The sequence below is a fragment of the Phyllobates terribilis genome, unplaced genomic scaffold, assembly GCF_046119375.1.
Source record: "Phyllobates terribilis strain yellow unplaced genomic scaffold, ASM4611937v1 Scaffold_7__3_contigs__length_470593459, whole genome shotgun sequence".
Lineage (NCBI taxonomy): Eukaryota > Metazoa > Chordata > Amphibia > Anura > Dendrobatidae > Phyllobates > Phyllobates terribilis.
In genome coordinates, this window is record NW_027362767.1 from 89793181 (window position 1) to 89810546 (window position 17366).

At 43.6% G+C, this 17366-nt stretch overlaps 1 protein-coding gene across 1 annotated transcript in view; it reads right to left on the minus strand.

Annotated features, from left to right (window-relative positions):
* Positions 1 to 5998, minus strand: part of SNX6 (sorting nexin 6) — a 34149-nt gene extending 28151 nt beyond the window's left edge. The window contains exons 1-4 of the mRNA XM_073638959.1: positions 5782 to 5998; positions 5613 to 5663; positions 1781 to 1885; positions 637 to 747 (exon numbers count right to left, since the gene is read on the minus strand). Of these exons, the coding sequence (XP_073495060.1) occupies positions 637 to 747; positions 1781 to 1885; positions 5613 to 5663; positions 5782 to 5787 (273 nt within the window). The 5' untranslated portion in view covers positions 5788 to 5998. The remainder of the gene's footprint in view (positions 1 to 636; positions 748 to 1780; positions 1886 to 5612; positions 5664 to 5781) is intronic.
* Positions 5999 to 17366: the final 11368 nt, after the last annotated feature.

Here is a 17366-nt window from a genome sequence, read left to right on the forward strand (position 1 = left end):
CAAAAAAGAAAAAAAATCTGCATGTCAGTTTTTTCCATTGGCATTTGATTAGTATGAAAAAAAAAAAATACAAAGTTTCTTCTATTTATTGCATTATTAACCGTGGACTGTACCCTGATGTCATCCGTGTGCTGTCTGTGATTTTCATGAACCCATAGATTTATATGGGTAACTTTCATCATTGATAAAAAAAAACCTCTAACACACCTTAAAGTGTGAATATGGCCATATAAACCTATAGATTGTCATGCTTTGGTAGAGAATATTGCAGAAAGCAGCTTTAGCATCTGAGAGACACATTAAAATAAAACCTCACATGCCGAGTGCCTGTAGCTAGAAATAACCCTCCGCGTCATAGATTCCTATGCATCACCTTATATCCCACTACACAACACACATTCACCACATGGCAGATCAACCTTTCCAAATTAAAAATGTTATTTTCGCCTTGCTTGATTGTTGTGAGCAGTATTTTCGCAGCACAGATGGCCTTGGCAGCGGTTTTCTTTTTAATGCTCAAAGGAATTTGTAATTATTGCCATTTAATTTTCAGAGACGTAATCGCCTGCAGCGCTGAAATCCAGCGACAGGAATAAAGCATTAACCAGTGACAAACTGAAGCGAATCCTGACTTACAATATATCCAGCGTATTCCTCATTCTCCACAAAGGAATCGTGAAGCCATATAAACTCCTCATGCTGTCTGACCACAGAAAACTCGTTTTGCTTGAAGTTTGGTAGTGAACTCTGTTGACAGAAAATTACAAAATATTAAAAATCCAATAAAAGGGTCATTTTTGGTTGCAAGATCTGGGCCAAATTCAGTCACAAGCCCTACATCCCAGCAGTGTAAACCATCTGCTGCGGATTTTCTAACCTACCGTTGGCAGTAGGAGTTGTGTGATGTGCAGACTTTATTGAGAGGAAGAGCTGGTCCTGCCGAATGTTGATCTGCTTTGCCTAGAGGAAGGCTCAAAATGTGCAAAAAGTGCATAGGAAAATGTATTTTTCTTTTGCAAACTATTTAAAGGGATTGTCCACTACTTGGACAACCCCTTCTTACATGCACTAAAGCCCAATGTAAGATAAAAACACCATACACCCACCTCCAGGACCGATTCTGTTAAAGCCAGGTCAGCACAGTTTCTGCTGATGTTTGAGTTAAATTGTTATGTAAAGTGAGCGCTGCAGCCCATCAGTAGCCACTGATGGACAGCAGCGCTCACACGTTTCTTGTACGGAACTGAGGGAATTGTGAGCAATTTGCGGAGATCCGGTTGTATGGAAAGTGACTAAGTATGAGTGATCAGCAGGACTCCGCTCATTACATGGACCTGCACATTAGGTGGTGCCATACTATGAATGAAAAGGAAATTGAAAATATTGATTTTTTTCATCTATCTAGTGGATGTGAAGTAACAATAGGTCGACCCCTTTAAGGGTAAGTACAGACAATGGATTCTGCACTGAAAATCTGCAGTAATTTACAATATACTGTAATACAAAAGGATGTATCAAATCCACATGTATCGGAAACATTTCTGCAGATTGTAGTTTGTGCATCCAGTGGATATTACTTTGCTAAACACAGGCTGAAACCGAATCCCCAGCAAAATCCACAAGAAACACACATTTAACCTCGAATTAGTCAGGAATAAACTGCAGTTTTGCCAAAAATACCTGCATCGTATTGAGCGATTCTTACAAGATGACCAGAAACAGGGTTACCTGACATTAATAGAAACTTCATAACTGGCCGCAGCACCCGGATTGCACCCACCTTTGTGTGCACAGTGAATTTCACTTTGTCTCTCTCACTTAGTGCATCGGATATATCGACTTGCAGAGTGGCATCAGGCTGCAGATCTACATTAATGGCCCGTGGCTTTAAGAGAAAAGAATGATCTGATTAGAAAGCATGCAACAACGTGGCTCATCGAAAGAATCCTCCTAAACCAGAGATCACAGACATTGCAAAAAGGCAAGAATTATATATGTAAACCTAGTAAACAATGTCACTCGTATTCTCCATTTTATAAGCACTTATTTGTTTCATCGCACTTCTGATCTTCACAAAAAAAACCACTCACACTCACCTGATAAACCCCCCAGCACTCCACCGGGGGTCACTGGCCAGTCTTTGTGTACGATCTTGGAGGCATGATATCCATTCACCGCAAGCAATTACTGGCCATGTACATTGTATGACTTAGGCTACTGAATATCCGCAGCACTCACATGTCTGTATGGCAAGTCACCTCTCCAAAAAAAATAATCAAAAGACCAGTGGAGACCATCAGAACCTTGATCAAGTCAATTATGTTTGTTTTGATGCAGATAGCTTTATTTCTTAAATGGTCCTTTCTTCTAGATAGGCAAGCCAATCAACAATGACAGAATCAAAATATGCTGAAAAGTGAGGGAAAGTAAGGCACGACACCTATAGTGCTGGCAGAATGCTGATGAAGAGGAACTAGTCACTGAAAAAGTCGATGGCTAGATCTGTGGTTCAGAAAATTAAAACTGCTTAAATATTTATATAAGTGACTTAGACTCTATAAAAATCATACCAGAAGCGTACATTTTAGTAGCAGACAAATACTTTATATGCAAATGAGGGCAATGGACTTGGCGCACCGTTACGCACCCCCAAACTGCATATCGAGCACATTCCCTGATCTTGATTTGACAGCACTCGCTTGCCCATAGACACTGGAGGAGCGCACGCACAGTGATTGTGGGCATGCTTTGATCCCTGGCTCCTCTCTGAAGCTGACAGGAGCCTGGGATCAGAGAAAGCAACACTGTGAGCATTCGCTGGAGAGCGGGTCGAGTTCAGGAATCACTCGCTCTGGGCAAGAGAGCACTGTCAATCAAGATCAGGGATATGCTCGATATGTAAATTGGAGTGCGTAACGGTGCATGGAGCCTTTGGCCACACCAAGGGTACACCAAACCCCCCTCATTTGCATATTAAATAAAAATCTATTTCTCTCTCACTAAAACACTAAAATGTACACTGCTGCAAAATATAGGGGCCAAGTCACCTATACAAGTTTCATAGTTTTTAAGGTTGAAAGTAGACAAAAGTCCATTGAGTTCCACCTATAACCTAAATTTTAAAGCAGTTTAATTTGCATTTTGAGGGTAACAGACGCCCATTACAAATAATTTGAATGGGGATAATTCCTAGATATATCAGACAGATATATGCACCAAACACACAAATTGTCGTGGGAGATGAGGCAACGGGACAACGGCTTTCCACAGATTGTGTGTGAAAGGACAAGTAGTGTTTATAAGGGGGTTTTCAGGGAATAAGTTGTTCATCCCCAACAGCTGCTGGGTAAACACAAACTCAGCTGATACTTTCCCTCTTTAGAGCCGCCTCTCTGCTGCTGCTACAATTTTTGTTGGCTGGCTGCAGCAGTTATGTTACTACTAAAAAGAACCATAACCGCTGCAGCCAATCATTGGGCTCAGCAACAATACCATAGGCTCAAAATGCTGGGCCTATAAACAGACTGCCAGCAATCAGAGCATTAGGGGATAAAATCAGACTCTGCACACACATACCGTATGTGCACATCAAGCTCTATATCTGTAGCTTCCAACTATTAAACTGGTGATTATCATTAGTTTTTGCAGAGTTTATGACCCCTCTAGACACATCATCAACCATAGGCTATTACTGCAATTTTGTATTTGGTTACGACATCCAATTGGGATTATTACTGAGCTGTCATTTTCTACCACTTAGGAATTTTATAGTTTAAAAGGAAAAAATCTACACATGTAAAATTTTAAAAGGATAACTAATTAACCGCAAACACTAAGAAGCCTAGGAAGTAAGCATTCCAAGCACGTAAAGAACTGATGTGAAAGGCACATAGGTCAAGACCACGGCTGTCTTCTGTTAGTGGTTATGCATGTGCTTGTAGAAGAAAAAATATATATGTAAAAGTCTGAGAAGTCCACCGACCATCCGAGATCTATAGAAGGTGGTAGTCCATCAAACATTATCCACTACTAGGTCCCATAGCCGGACCCTCGCTAATTGTCCCATGTCCCCAATTTCCCACCAACCACAAGACACACTAGAGGAACCGACTATAGTGCCAAGAGTGGACGAGTCCTACACTCCACCATCTCATTCAATGAGAAAACTGTGACTTGATCAGTAGGGCGCATGCGGGACCCCCGGTTCCAGCAATCAAACTTGTCTGATCCACGCTGATCTTACAGCGGTCACCTATCAAGGGGATCAGTGATCATCTGTTTAAACTGGTTCCCCTTTAAAGAGGATCTTCACCTTCAGAAAAATCTGGTTGCCGCCTGAAGGTATGGGCTGTGTAATTAGGTTATCAGAGAGGAGAGAGGTTTCTACCGCATATGGATTATCTGGCCATAATTATCTTTTTAAGGTAATAACAGTGGGACATCGGCTGCTATCCTCGTTAAAATCAGTCCGTTCCTCCAATTCAGTGCTTGAATTGGTATGTAAATGAAGCTGAAGGGCTATAGTAGATCTGAAGCCTCTGTCACTCCAGCTCTATTCCCCACCCAGTGCTGCCTCCTCCTGCTTTACTGATGACTCCTTTGACTTCAGGTCACACAGCACAGAAGCTGTCAGTCAAATAGGAGGGGCAGGGAATAGAGCTGGAGTGACAAAGGCTTCAGATCTACCATAGCTCTTACGCCTTATTTGCATATCAATTCAAACGCTGATTTCTCAGTACTGGAGAAAAGGACTGGCCGTGTAAAGGTATTACTTGTACCACAAACATTGTAATAAAAAAAATAATTGTTCAAGGCAGCATCCTTAAAGGGTTAAACTTGTGCCGCTGCAAAAGTAGTTGTATGATATCCTAGTCTGTCAATGGATGTTGTATAACTATAGCACTTGTCTTTCTCTGCTGGTCCTATAGACAATGAACGGAGCGGAAGACGATCATAGGGTCCTCTGATCCACGCAGGAAATTTCTGCAGAGCCCCATCTTCAGGATCCAGGGGTCGCATTCTTTAGATTGTGGGCATCCCAGCAGTCAGATCTCCAGTGATCAGTAAAGGGTTATTCCCCCCCCCCCCAAAAAAAATCAAGTTACCACTAATCCATGGTATAGGTGATACCTTGCTGATCGCTAGGGTCTGACAGCTGGGACCCACAGTGATCCTGAAATCTGGCTTATAACCTTTCTAAGGTCCAGATCTCTGCATTCCCAGTGGTTAGTAAGTCGACACTTATTCAGTGGAGAAGGGTTAACCCTTTATGTTGTCATTTCCTATGGATAACCTTCAGTTCTGGGATTAACCCTTTATCTTATGCCCTCCCCCCCCCCCCAAAACACCAGAAGTGACAAACACGACAGACGGGAGCGGCGCGGCGACAACGGACAGGAGCGGCGTGCGGAGGCTACTGGCGGGTATACATCCAATAGTGGTCATGCCATCTGTCCACCATAGGACGGCGTACGTCATCCTGTATGGGAGCGAATGTCGCCATGTGCTGGCCAGGCAGAGGACAAAAGTCAGCTGTCCGCAGTGTATGTTACAGCTGACAGGTGCCCCCGTGTAATGTCTGGTCCCAGTCACTGGGGTCTGTGGCCACTCACAGCTCTGTCCTCCTCTGACAGGAAGTCGGGTCCATCATCCAGGCCTTCCTGCTGCAGAAGGAAAAAAAACAAACAAGACATACACCGTTACTGTGACGCCATTATATCACCACCGACCGCTCGGGCTCAGCTAACGGAATACGGCTCACACCCTTCCCCCTATACTCACCATCATGGCTGAGACGGTCACTGCCAGGCAGGGGACGGACTCGAACCGATGAACAGGAGGGGGAGGAGAGATGAGGGCCGAGTCACGTGAAAGGAGGCGGGGTCAGGATGACAGCGGCTAGACGGCGACCACCGCTTACAGGAGGCTGGCTACGTCACGTGGTACGTGAAGACAGTGTCCGGCGGCCATAATTGCTAAGGGCAATGAGTTGGAGGTAGTAGAAGGGCGGAAGAGGTTGTGTGCGTTCTGTGTCATTTCCGGCCAGTCACGTGCACTCCGTTTTCCCTCAGTGTCAGTCGCTGTGTTTGTCTCCAGCAGTGAGGTTGTGGTAGTAGTGGAGGTCGAACATTTTACCTCAGAGAGGGACTACAATTGTAATAAAAGTGTACGTTACCAGAAGTATGTAAATATGAATATTGTAAAAAATATATATTAGCTGTTTTGTTTGCTTTTGACATAATACGCCTGAAGTGCAGCCCTGGGCGACCCACTAATACTAAAAAACTGACCAGTACCGCTGAACAGAATAAAGCAAGTGTGAACAGGCGCCAGCTGTTCTGCATGAGGGGAAGACATTAAAGCACCCCTCCTGCCTGTTTAGCTTCACCTCTGTAGTGGTGCTGAGAATACAAGCACCCTGTGATACCTTCCCGCATTTTCATCTGTTTTCCCCGCTGCTCCTGTCCGGCTCCTGCCGGATCCAGCGTTTGATGGAGCCGCGCAGGGGTCGCTTTTCAATACATCTCTAGGAGAGCCTTGTTCTGGCCTCGCTCTGGTTCTCATAGACTTGCATTGAGAGCTTGTGATGTACTGTAGCTTCTCACTTTGGCTGTTAGAAGCTGCGCTCACAAGATGGCGCAGGGGGGCTGTCCTGGCCCCAAAAAATGGTGAAGACGCTGGAGGGTGAGTATATGACCGGGGGCAGGGACTTATGTTTAAAACTTCACTCCAGCGCTGAAAAAACCTGCAGGAGTGGTGCTTTAAAGCAGAAACACACTGCCTGTGACTATGTCGTTACCTAATACCTGGTGCCCCAAGCCCAGAGATGTGATGTGACCACCGATCCCTGGGGATACGTAAATACGGAGTGCACGGTGCTGCTCCGATCACCCCTCCCTTATAGACGGCGGAGCCACTGACCTCACTGACTGGCTGGAGCGCTGCAGGCAAACAACAGAGACCGGAGCAGCGGGTGAGACTCATAGCTGGACCCGGGGAGGGTGAGTAATGCTCCATTAGTTTTGTTAGAACTACTGCAGCGTATAGCCCAAAAGGTTTCTAAAAGGGACAACCCGACTCACCGGAAGTCACATTTACAATGTATTTTTATGGAGCCTCAGAACTGATCTGGCTCGCCGGAGTTGAATTCACGTGGCTTAGAAGACGACCAGAGCGGTGCTGGTACCCGGGAAGATGGCGATCGGTGACTATATTATCACAACTGCACTACATCACATACTTATTTAGACAGGTGTAGGGGATACCATGTTTGTTGGAAGTGCTTTAATTATTCCTTTCTATTAAACACTAGGCATAATGGCACCTTTAACATGTTTCTACTGATCCCATAGATTTGTTATAGAAACGCTTTATAATTTATCCTGATGATAACGGTTGCAGGTATTATATGGGATTCAATAGCATACACAATATATAATGTATATCTCTTCTTTTTCTATGTGTCTGTTTTCAAGTTCAGAGATGCAAGATGCTGAACGCTCCAGCCAGTAGCTACAGAGGAATCGCAGGACAGGTAATGAATAGGATTATTAAATGTACAATATTCGCTCTTCCCTCTGCCCGGCGCGCTCCCGTTTTCCCTCTGCCCGGCGCGCTCCCGTTTTCCCTCTGCCCGGTGCGCTCCCGTTTTCCCTCTGCCCCTGCGCGCTCCCGTTTTCCCTCTGCCCCTGCGCGCTCCCGTTTTCCCTCTGCCCTGCTTACTGTGTACAGCTAGCAGAAGTCAGTAGTTGTGCCCTGCCCGCTGTGACTGTACATAGTCTGCAGCGGGCAGGGCAGGCTGTCTGTGCTGGATAAAAGTATTAGGTGACACAAGTGAAATTGCTGACTGACCGATTTGCCTCCCTGCAGGTCACCTGAACGCTGCATAACTGCATGCAGACATTGCATTGCCTATGATTGACTTTATCAGTGGTCACCACTGCTATAGCAAAAATTAATGACCTTCACACATTTGACCTGTGCAGTGTTCCATCGTCTAATGCCTTTGTTTTTGTTGAATAAAAAATGGTGATATGAAATAGGCTGCTACCAGGCACAAGGATGGATATGGAAGAATCAGCTGCAGGTGTTCCCGTATATCCGGGCAGCTGGAGGATGCTGCTGTTAAAGGGGTTGTCCACTACTGAACAACCCCTGCCTAATCAATTAAGGATCCTAATTTTAACAATCGATACTCACCTCCCACAGTAGCGCCATTCCAGTATTGTTGTGCCACGTGTCAGCTGCAGCCAATCACTCATTGGAAGTGTCAGCTGTGAAGAATAGCGGCACCATCATCACTAGAATGGCGCCTCTGCAGGAGGTGATTATCCATTGTGGTTTTTTAAATTAGGTTCTCAATTGATTAAACAGGGGTTGTCCTGGAATGGATAACCTATTTTAAAACCAATAATAATTAAAAAAAAGTGCAATAGTAACACATCACTGCTCAACAAAAGAAAGAATAAGGTGTTGACCTTTCAAGGCATTTATTGGTGCATAGATAAAAAAAGACAGAACTTCACTGATTACAACAAATTACCCTATTAACCTCTCAAATGCTGCTATTGTGTAAGCTGTATTTAAAAGGTTTCAACGTCATGGCTGTCAGTTCCGAACAAAGCAATCGTAGAGTGCTGATGGGTTTCCATGGCTCTACCGATTGCCCTTGTGTCTGCCATGTTTGTACACCTACACTACCGTTCAAAAGTTTGGGGTCATTTAGAAATTTCATTATTTTTGAAAGAAAAGCACATTTTTTTTCAATGAAGATAACATTAAATGAATCAGAAATACACTCTATACATTGTTAATGTGGTAAGTGACTATTTTAGCTGCAAACGTCTTGTTTTTATTGCAATATCTACATAGGTGTATAGAGGCCCATTTCCAACAACCACCACTCCAGTGTTTTAATGGTACATTGTGTTTTCTAACTGTGTAAGATGTTTAGAAAACTCTAGAAAACCCTTGCACAAGTATGTTAGCCCAGCTGAAAACAGTTTGGCTGATTTGAGAAGCTATAAAATTGACCTTCCTTTGAGCTAGTTGAGAATCTGGAGCATTACATTTGTTTGTTCTATGAAACTCTCAAAATGGCCAGAAAAAAGAGAACTTTCATGTGAAACGCGACAGTCTATTCTTGTTCATAGAAATGAAGGCTATTCCATGCGAGAAGTTGCCAACAAACTGAAGATTTCCTACAACGGTGTGTACTACTCCCTTCAGAGGAGAGCACAAACAGGCTCTAACCAGAGTAGAAAGAGAAGTGGGAGGCCCCGCTGCACAACTGAGCAACAAGACAAGTACATTAGAGTCTCTAGTTTGAGAAATCGACGCCTCACAGCTCCTCAACTGGCAGCTTCATTAAATAGTACACGCAAAACGCCAGTGTCAACGTCTACAGTGAAGAGGCGACTCCGGGATGCTGGCCTTCAGGGCAAAGTGGCAAAGAAAAAGCCATATCTGAGACTGGCTAATAAAAGGAAAAGATTAATATGGGCAAAAGAACACAGACATTGGACAGAGAAAGATTGTAAAAAAAGTTTTATGGACAGACAAATCAAAGTTTGAGGTGTCTGTATCACACAGAAGAACATTTGTGAGACGCAGAACAACTGAAAAGATGCTGGAAGAGTGCCTGACGCCATCTGTCAAGCATGGTGGAGGTAATGTGATGGTCTGGGGTTGCTTTGGTGCTGGTAAAGTGGGAGATTTGTACAAGGTAAATGGGATTTTGAATAAGAAAGGCTATCACTCCATTTTGCAACACCATGCCATACCCTGTGGACAGCGCTTGATTGGAGCCAATTTCATCCTACAACAGGACAATGACCCGAAGCACACCTCCAAATTATGGATGAACTATTTAGGGAAGAAGCAGGCAGCTGGTATTCTATCTGTAATGGAGTGGCCAGCGCAGTCACCATATCTCAACCCCATTGAGCTATTATGGGAGCAGCTTGACCGTATGGTAGGCAAAAAGTGCCCATCAAGCCAATCCAACTTGTGCGAGGGGCTTCAGGAAGCATGGGGGGAAATTTCTCAAGATTACCTCAGCAAATTAACAGCTAGAATGCCAAAGGTCTGCAATGCTGGAATTGCTGCAAAGGGAGCATTCTGTGACCAAAGCAAAGTTTGAAGGAGAAAATTATTCTTCCAATAAAAATCATTATTTCTAACCTTGTCAATGTCTGGACTATATTTTCTATTCATTTTGCAACTCATTTGATAAATAAAAGTATCAGTTTTCATGGAAAACACAAAATTGTCTGGGTGACCCCAAACTTTTGAACGGTAGTGTATGAAACCAAGCCTGAGACTGAGCTTCATTTGAGATTGTCAATTTCACAATAAACTATACGATAGTGCTGCAGTATATTATATAAGTGATCAAGTCCCTTAGAGAACTAATTAAAAATGTAAAACACATTAAAAAATATTTTTTGAAAAATATAAATTTAAACCAACCTTCTTTTTCTGAAACTTAAATGTAAAAATGGAAAAAAAAAAGAACATATTTTATATTGCCATGTATGTTCCGTAATTGCCCAAACTGATAAAATATCTTAATATTGATCTCATAAGCTGAATGGCAAAATAAAGAAATCGAAATGTAAAAATTGCCCCAGATTCTGCACTTCAACCAAAAAAACAATAAAAAGCAATCAAAACATCATATGTACCCCTAACTGGAATGGATAAAAACTACATCTTGATGTATAACAAACACGCTCAGAAACAGGTCCAGAAAATGGCATATATATATTTACAATTTTTTTAACTTGAAAAGTGTGCTGTCTCCATGATTTTTTGAGATACATATGTATTCATATACAAAGTTCTGATTTTTTTTAAACACCAAAATATAATAAAAATTTGTAGATTTGACCAGAAGAATTATATTGCCATTTTTACTGCACAATGAACACCGTAAAAACAAAACCCAAGAATGGCGGATTTGAGGTGTTTTTTTTCACCATTTCTCTTCACGTGGATTTTTTCCCTTGTTCAGTACATTATATGGTAAACTGAATGGTGTCATTCAAAAGTACAACTTGTCCTGTAAAAAACAAGCCCTCATATGGCTATGTTGATGAAAAAAGTAAAAAGATTATGACTTTTTGAAGAAGAGGAGGATGAAAAAATTAAAGCGAGAAAAGAAAAATCACCCAGTCCTAGTATCACAGTCTGTTAATATGTTATAAACTAAAAAATTTGAGTCAAAAGCCTTGTAAAAAAAAAAAAAACCCTGAGCTCCTCTTATTCTGCTGATCTTTTCCACTTTGTGTTGTGTTGCTCCATTTTAGAGATCTTTCCATTTGTTGCTTTTGGAGCGCAGTATGTGAAATCTCTGCTTGTAGTTCAACTGGGTGTTTCTTCAGAGTCTTCTCTGGGGGTGAGGACTTCCACCTCTCCCTTCCAGACATTCCCAATCCAGACTGCTAGATAAGCTGTGAGCTGTGATTGGCAGCATCTGGAAGGGACAGGTGGAAGCCCTCACCCCCAAAGAAGACTCTGAAGAAACACCCAGTTGAACTACAAGCAGAGATTTCACATACTGCGCTTCAAAAGCAACAGGTGGAAAGATCTCGGCAATAGAGCATTTTTTTATTATATACTAGACCCATGAACTGCACTGACATCCATACTGGAACAATACATCTATATCAGGAACGTATTAGCACACATATTTCTGTCTTATTATTTCAGGTGATTATTTCTAAATGATGAGAAGCAAGATGATGAATGCTTCAGGCAGCAACCGTATACAGGAATCAGAAGACTGGTAATAATTATTGTTATTATTATACATTACTAATAATTAGCAGACTAGTTTCTAGCTTTGAGGTGTGATATTTCCTTTCTGATATACAGATATATTGAGCCAGGCCTGACAACCAGACCTACCAGGCGGATTCCTGGTGGGCCGCTGACATAATGGGCCTTCTCCTGCATAACGTGACCACACTGTGCATGAATTCTGTGCATGAGTTCTGTGCGGCACTCAGTACTGCCTTCAGCACAGGTTCTGCCTGCCTGAATATTTTGCCGTCTTCCTCCTCCAGATCAGGAGAGCAGCAAGCAGTGAAGGGGTCCATCAGGAGGAGACGTGTGTCAGAAAACATCAGTAATTATGTCTCCTCAGTTTGAGAGAGGTCACAATTATTCTGGCCAGTATATGACAGCATGACACATTGATGTTGCCTCCTACTGTATCTAGAGCTTCCTGCTCACTTCCATTGGCTGCAAAAGGGACCCTCACTAGTTTGAAGGGGAAAATCAGCTGCTTAGCACTTCCCAACACTGTCACATCCATGACTGCTCCGATTTCTTTTACCACAGCTGTCTGTGGATAACAAAAAACCTGCTGTCTATAAACAACATCTCCCTCTCCTTTTATCACTAGAGGCCAGTGGACCAAGAGAAAGGGGAGGGGATGACGGCTTAAAAAAGTAATTCAGACGTCCATGAGTCACGTACGTGACCAGTGTCAGACTGAAAAACTTTGGGCCCACCAGAGGATTTGATTCTAAGGGCCCACCTTTCTCCCCCTCTCAAGAGCCCCATAGCAGCTGCAAGATTTGCACTATGAACTCTCCTGAAGGAGAAGCCAGGGCCCACCGGAGGATTCTCCAGTTTTCTGGTGGGCCAGTTCAACCCTGTACGTCACTTATCCTTGGTTTTCACGTATAGAACACATACCCATTATAATCTATGGAGCTGTTCACATGCCCATGCTGTTTTTGTGGACCGAGTGGTCTGCAAAAAATCACGGTGACATGTCTTTGATCCAAGTCACGGATCAAAATCACCCATATAAGTCTATGGGTCCATGAAAATCACAAATGGCATCATTAGTGAAATTCACTGAAGAACACTGATGGTAAAATCTGACACGCTGACCAAACTCCAACGAACAAATGTTCATGTTTTTACGTATAAGAAAAATCACAAAGTCTGAATAAGGCCTGGGTGTCTGCACAGCCTGTGATGAGGAATTAGCAGCCAAGTTCTCCCCTTTTCTGTGGTAAGTTCTCTCTTCTTGCTGACCACTTACTACTGACACTGGTTATGATTGCTGTCCTGGAATGTTGCAGGGTTGTGAAGGCCACAGCTGCAGCATAGTGTATGTAATAATGTGTATCTACACTCCTCAGCATTGAAATTGTAACACCAAAAAGGAAAAGTCATGGAGATATGGAAATCACAATATGGATAGACATGATAATGATCGAAACATCTCGATTTATTCAGTATTGTTTATGAGCCATGTACAGAAATCCGTTCAATCACATGCCTTGGCTGCTATCAACGAGGATTTAAATGGTTATCTGAGGAATATTCTGCCGCGCTGAATGCACTTGGGCAAATTATCAAGATTCGTCGCTGGCAGCTCCTTTACAGTTGCTGACTAATGACCTTTGATGTTATCAAAGGGAGATAAGTCTGGAGATGTTGCAGGCCATGATAGGATATCTAGGCCACGCAGGCTGCTCACAGTAACACAAGCAATATTTGGCCTGATGTCGTATTGAAAAACAGCTCCTGGGACACTTTACAAAAATGTCCGCACCACTGGTTTCACAACCAAATCAATGTTCCATCAAGCTGCTATTGGACATGGAATAAAGACTAGAGGGGTCCTAATACTGTACATTATGCCACCCCTCGACATAATCCCGTGAATAGGACCAGAGTGATGTTCTCTCATTCATTTTACGTCTTTTCCTTTTTGATGTTACAATTTAAATATTGAGGAGTGTAGTATATGTAATAGTATGTATGTAGCATATAATGTATGTAGTATATATTGTATGTAGCTTATAGTGTATTTTATAGTGTGTACGTACTATATAGTGTATGTAGTATATAGTGTGTGTAATAGTGTATGTAGTATATATATGTGTAGTATATAGTGTATGTAATAGTATGTATATAGTGTATGTAATAGTGTGTATGTAGTATATAGTACATGTATATAATATGTATGTAGTATATAGTGTATGTAATATAGTGTATGAAGTATATAGTACATGTATATAGTGTGTATATAGTGTATGTAATAGTATATATGTAGTATATAGTACATGTATATAGTGTATGTAATAGTATATATGTAGTATATAGTGTATGTAATAGTATATATGTAGTATATAGTATATGTAATAGTGTGTATGTAGTATATAGTACATGTACAGTACAGACCAAAAGTTTGGGCACACCTTCTCATTTAAAGATTTTTCTGTATTTTCATGACTATGAAAATTGTACATTCACACTGAAGGCATCAAAACTATGAATTAACACATGTGGAATTATATACTTAACAAAAAAGTGTGAAACAACTGAAAATATGTCTTATATTCTAGGTTCTTCAATGTAGCCACCTTTTGCTTTGATGACTGCTTTGCACACTCTTGGCATTCTCTTGATGAGCTTCAAGAGGTAGTCACTGGAAATGGTCTTCCAACAATCTTGAAGGAGTTCCCAGAGATGCTTAGCACTTGTTGGCCCTTTTGCCTTCACTCTGCAGTCCAGCTCACCCCAAACCATCTCGATTGGGTTCAGGTCTGGTGACTGTGGAGGCCAGGTCATCTGGCGTAGCACCCCATCACTCTCCCTCTTGGTCAAATAGCCCTTACACAGCCTGGAGGTGTGTTTGGGGTGATTGTCCTGTTGAAAAATAAATGATGGTCCAACTAAATGCAAACCAGATGGAATAGCATGCCGCTGCAAGATGCTGTGATAGCCATGCTGGATCAGTATGCCTTCAATTTTGAATAAATCCCCAACAGTGTCACCAGCAAAGCACCCCCACACCATCACACCTCCTCCTCCATGCTTCACGGTGGGAACCAGGCATGTAGAGTCCATCCGTTCACCTTTTCTGCGTCGCACAGAAACGGTGGTTGGAACCAAAGATCTCAAATTTGGACTCATCAGACCAAAGCACAGATTTCCACTGGTCTAATGACCATTCCTTGTGTTCTTTAGCCCAAACAAGTCTATTCTGCTTGTTGCCTGTCCTTAGCAGTGGTTTCCTAGCAGCTATTTTACCATGAAGGCCTGCTGCACAAAGTCTCCTCTTAACAGTTGTTGAAGAGATGTGTCTGCTGCTAGAACTCTGTATGGCATTGACCTGGTCTCTAATCTGAGCTGCTGTTAACCTGCGATTTCTGAGGCTGGTGACTCGGATAAACTTATCCTCAGAAGCAGAGGTGACTCTTGGTCTTCCTTTCCTGGGGCGGTCCTCATGTGAGCCAGTTTCTTTGTAGCGCTTGATGGTTTTTGCAACTGCACTTGGGGACACTTTCAAAGTTTGCCCAATTTTTCGGACTGACTGACCTTCATTTCTTAAAGTAATGATGGCCACTCGTTTATCTTTACTTAGCTGCTTTTTTCTTGCCATAATACAAATTCTAACTGTCTATTCAGTAGGACTATCAGCTGTGTATCCACCAGACTTCTGCACAACACAACTGATGGTCCCAACCCCATTTATAAGGCAAGAAATCCCACTTATTAAACCTGACAGGGCACACCTGTGAAGTGAAAACCATTTCCGGTGACTACTTCTTGAAGCTCATCAAGAGAATGCCAAGAGTGTGCAAAGCAGTCATCAAAGCAAAAGGTGGCTACTTTGAAGACCCTAGACTATAAGACATATTTTCAGTTGTTTCACACTTTTTTGTTAAGTATATAATTCCACATGTGTTAATTCATAGTGTTGATTGTAACATACCTGGTGGCGTCCTTGCATAGTGGTCCATCTTCCACTGTGCAAGAGCGCGCACCTGATCTCCAATCCAGAATGTCTCTCTGGCTTCCCTCCATGCTGTCTGTTTGCCTCTGTGTCTGCTGCTTAAGGGCGGCGGCCGATCACTTCCTGCTTTTTGTACCTGCTGCAGGCACACCCCTTGTGCGTCCTCAGCCTATTGCTGTCTGTCACCTGGTATTTAAACCAGCTGCTCCAATTAACCCATGCCTGAGCATTGTGTTTCATTCAGTGTGGTCTTTCACTCTGAATGTGCCAGGTCCCCTTCTGTGTTTGCTTGTCTGCCTATCCTGGAGGCTGTATTTCCAGGCCTGTCTGAACACGCTCCTTGCCTGTTCGTTTCGCCTTCTAGGGGCCGCATACCTAGACCCGCTCCTGTATCTTGTCTGTCCTGTCTGAACACGCTCCTGGTCTGTTCCTCCCGCCTTCTAGGGGCTGCATACCTAGACCCGCTCCTGTATCTAGTCTGTCCTGTCTGAACACGCTCCTGGCCTGTTCCTCCCGCCTTCTAGGGGCTGCATACCTAGACCCGCTCCTGTATCTTGCTACTGTGTCTGATCTTGTCTGTATTCTCTTCTAGCCTGTTTCCCGTGTTTCTCTATGTCCGTACCTTTCCTTTTTCTGCAGAGTCTGAACTCGTACCTAACTCCTGCTCGTTGTCACTGTACTCCCGTTTGTCAGTTTGTGGTCCACTCGCTACTTCACTGCAAGTACCCTGTGGGTATCTGGTTCTGCCTTTCCCTTCCTGTCTGTTCCGTGTGAACAGAGCCCTGTCCCCCCTGCTCTGCCTTGCTTACCGCTCTGGCGGTTCTAGCCTGCTCTGCCTTGCTCACCGCTCCGGCGGTTCTAGCCTGCTCTGCCTTTGCTCACCGCTCCGGCGGTTCTAGCCTGCTCTGCCTTTGCTCACCGCTCCGGCAGTTCTAGCCTGCTCTGCCTTTGCTTACTTCTCCCAACCTCAATAGGCAGTCCAGACGTGCTAGACGTAGAGGCAAGCCGTCACGCCAGGGTCTGTGCTCCCTGAGACCTCCTGACCCCAACCTTGTAGTCCCTACTGAAGCTTCATCTCCCTGTATCCCGGAGAAGCCCCAACGGGTAATGTGCGTGGGTAGTGCACCAGTTCTCCTGCCCGAAGAGACTACTGCCCATCCAGACTCCACACAGGAGAACTTCCTGCACCCGGCATCAGATACTTCACCCACTTTAACCAGTGTGCATGTCCAAGGATGCTCCGAAGCTGTGATTACCTCCGAGTCTGTGCACCTCTACTACCTGGCGGAGGACGCCCTGTTGCCTCCTGAATCCTCCGGAATACCAATCGATGACAAATGGAGAGAGACTTCTCTTCACCCGGTACTCGATACTTTGTCTGCTCCGTCCTGTGAGCCTGACAATGGGTACCCCAAAGTGGTAGTTACCCCCGAGTCTCTACACCCCTCCGACCAGGCGGAGGACCTCCAGTTGTCTCCAGAACCCTTCGGGGTGCTACCTGGTAGCGAAAGGACAGAGACTCTCCTATACTCTGTACCTGATACCTCGCTCGCTTCGTCCAGTGAGTCCAACCTAGTGTACTCCAAAGCAGAGGTTACTC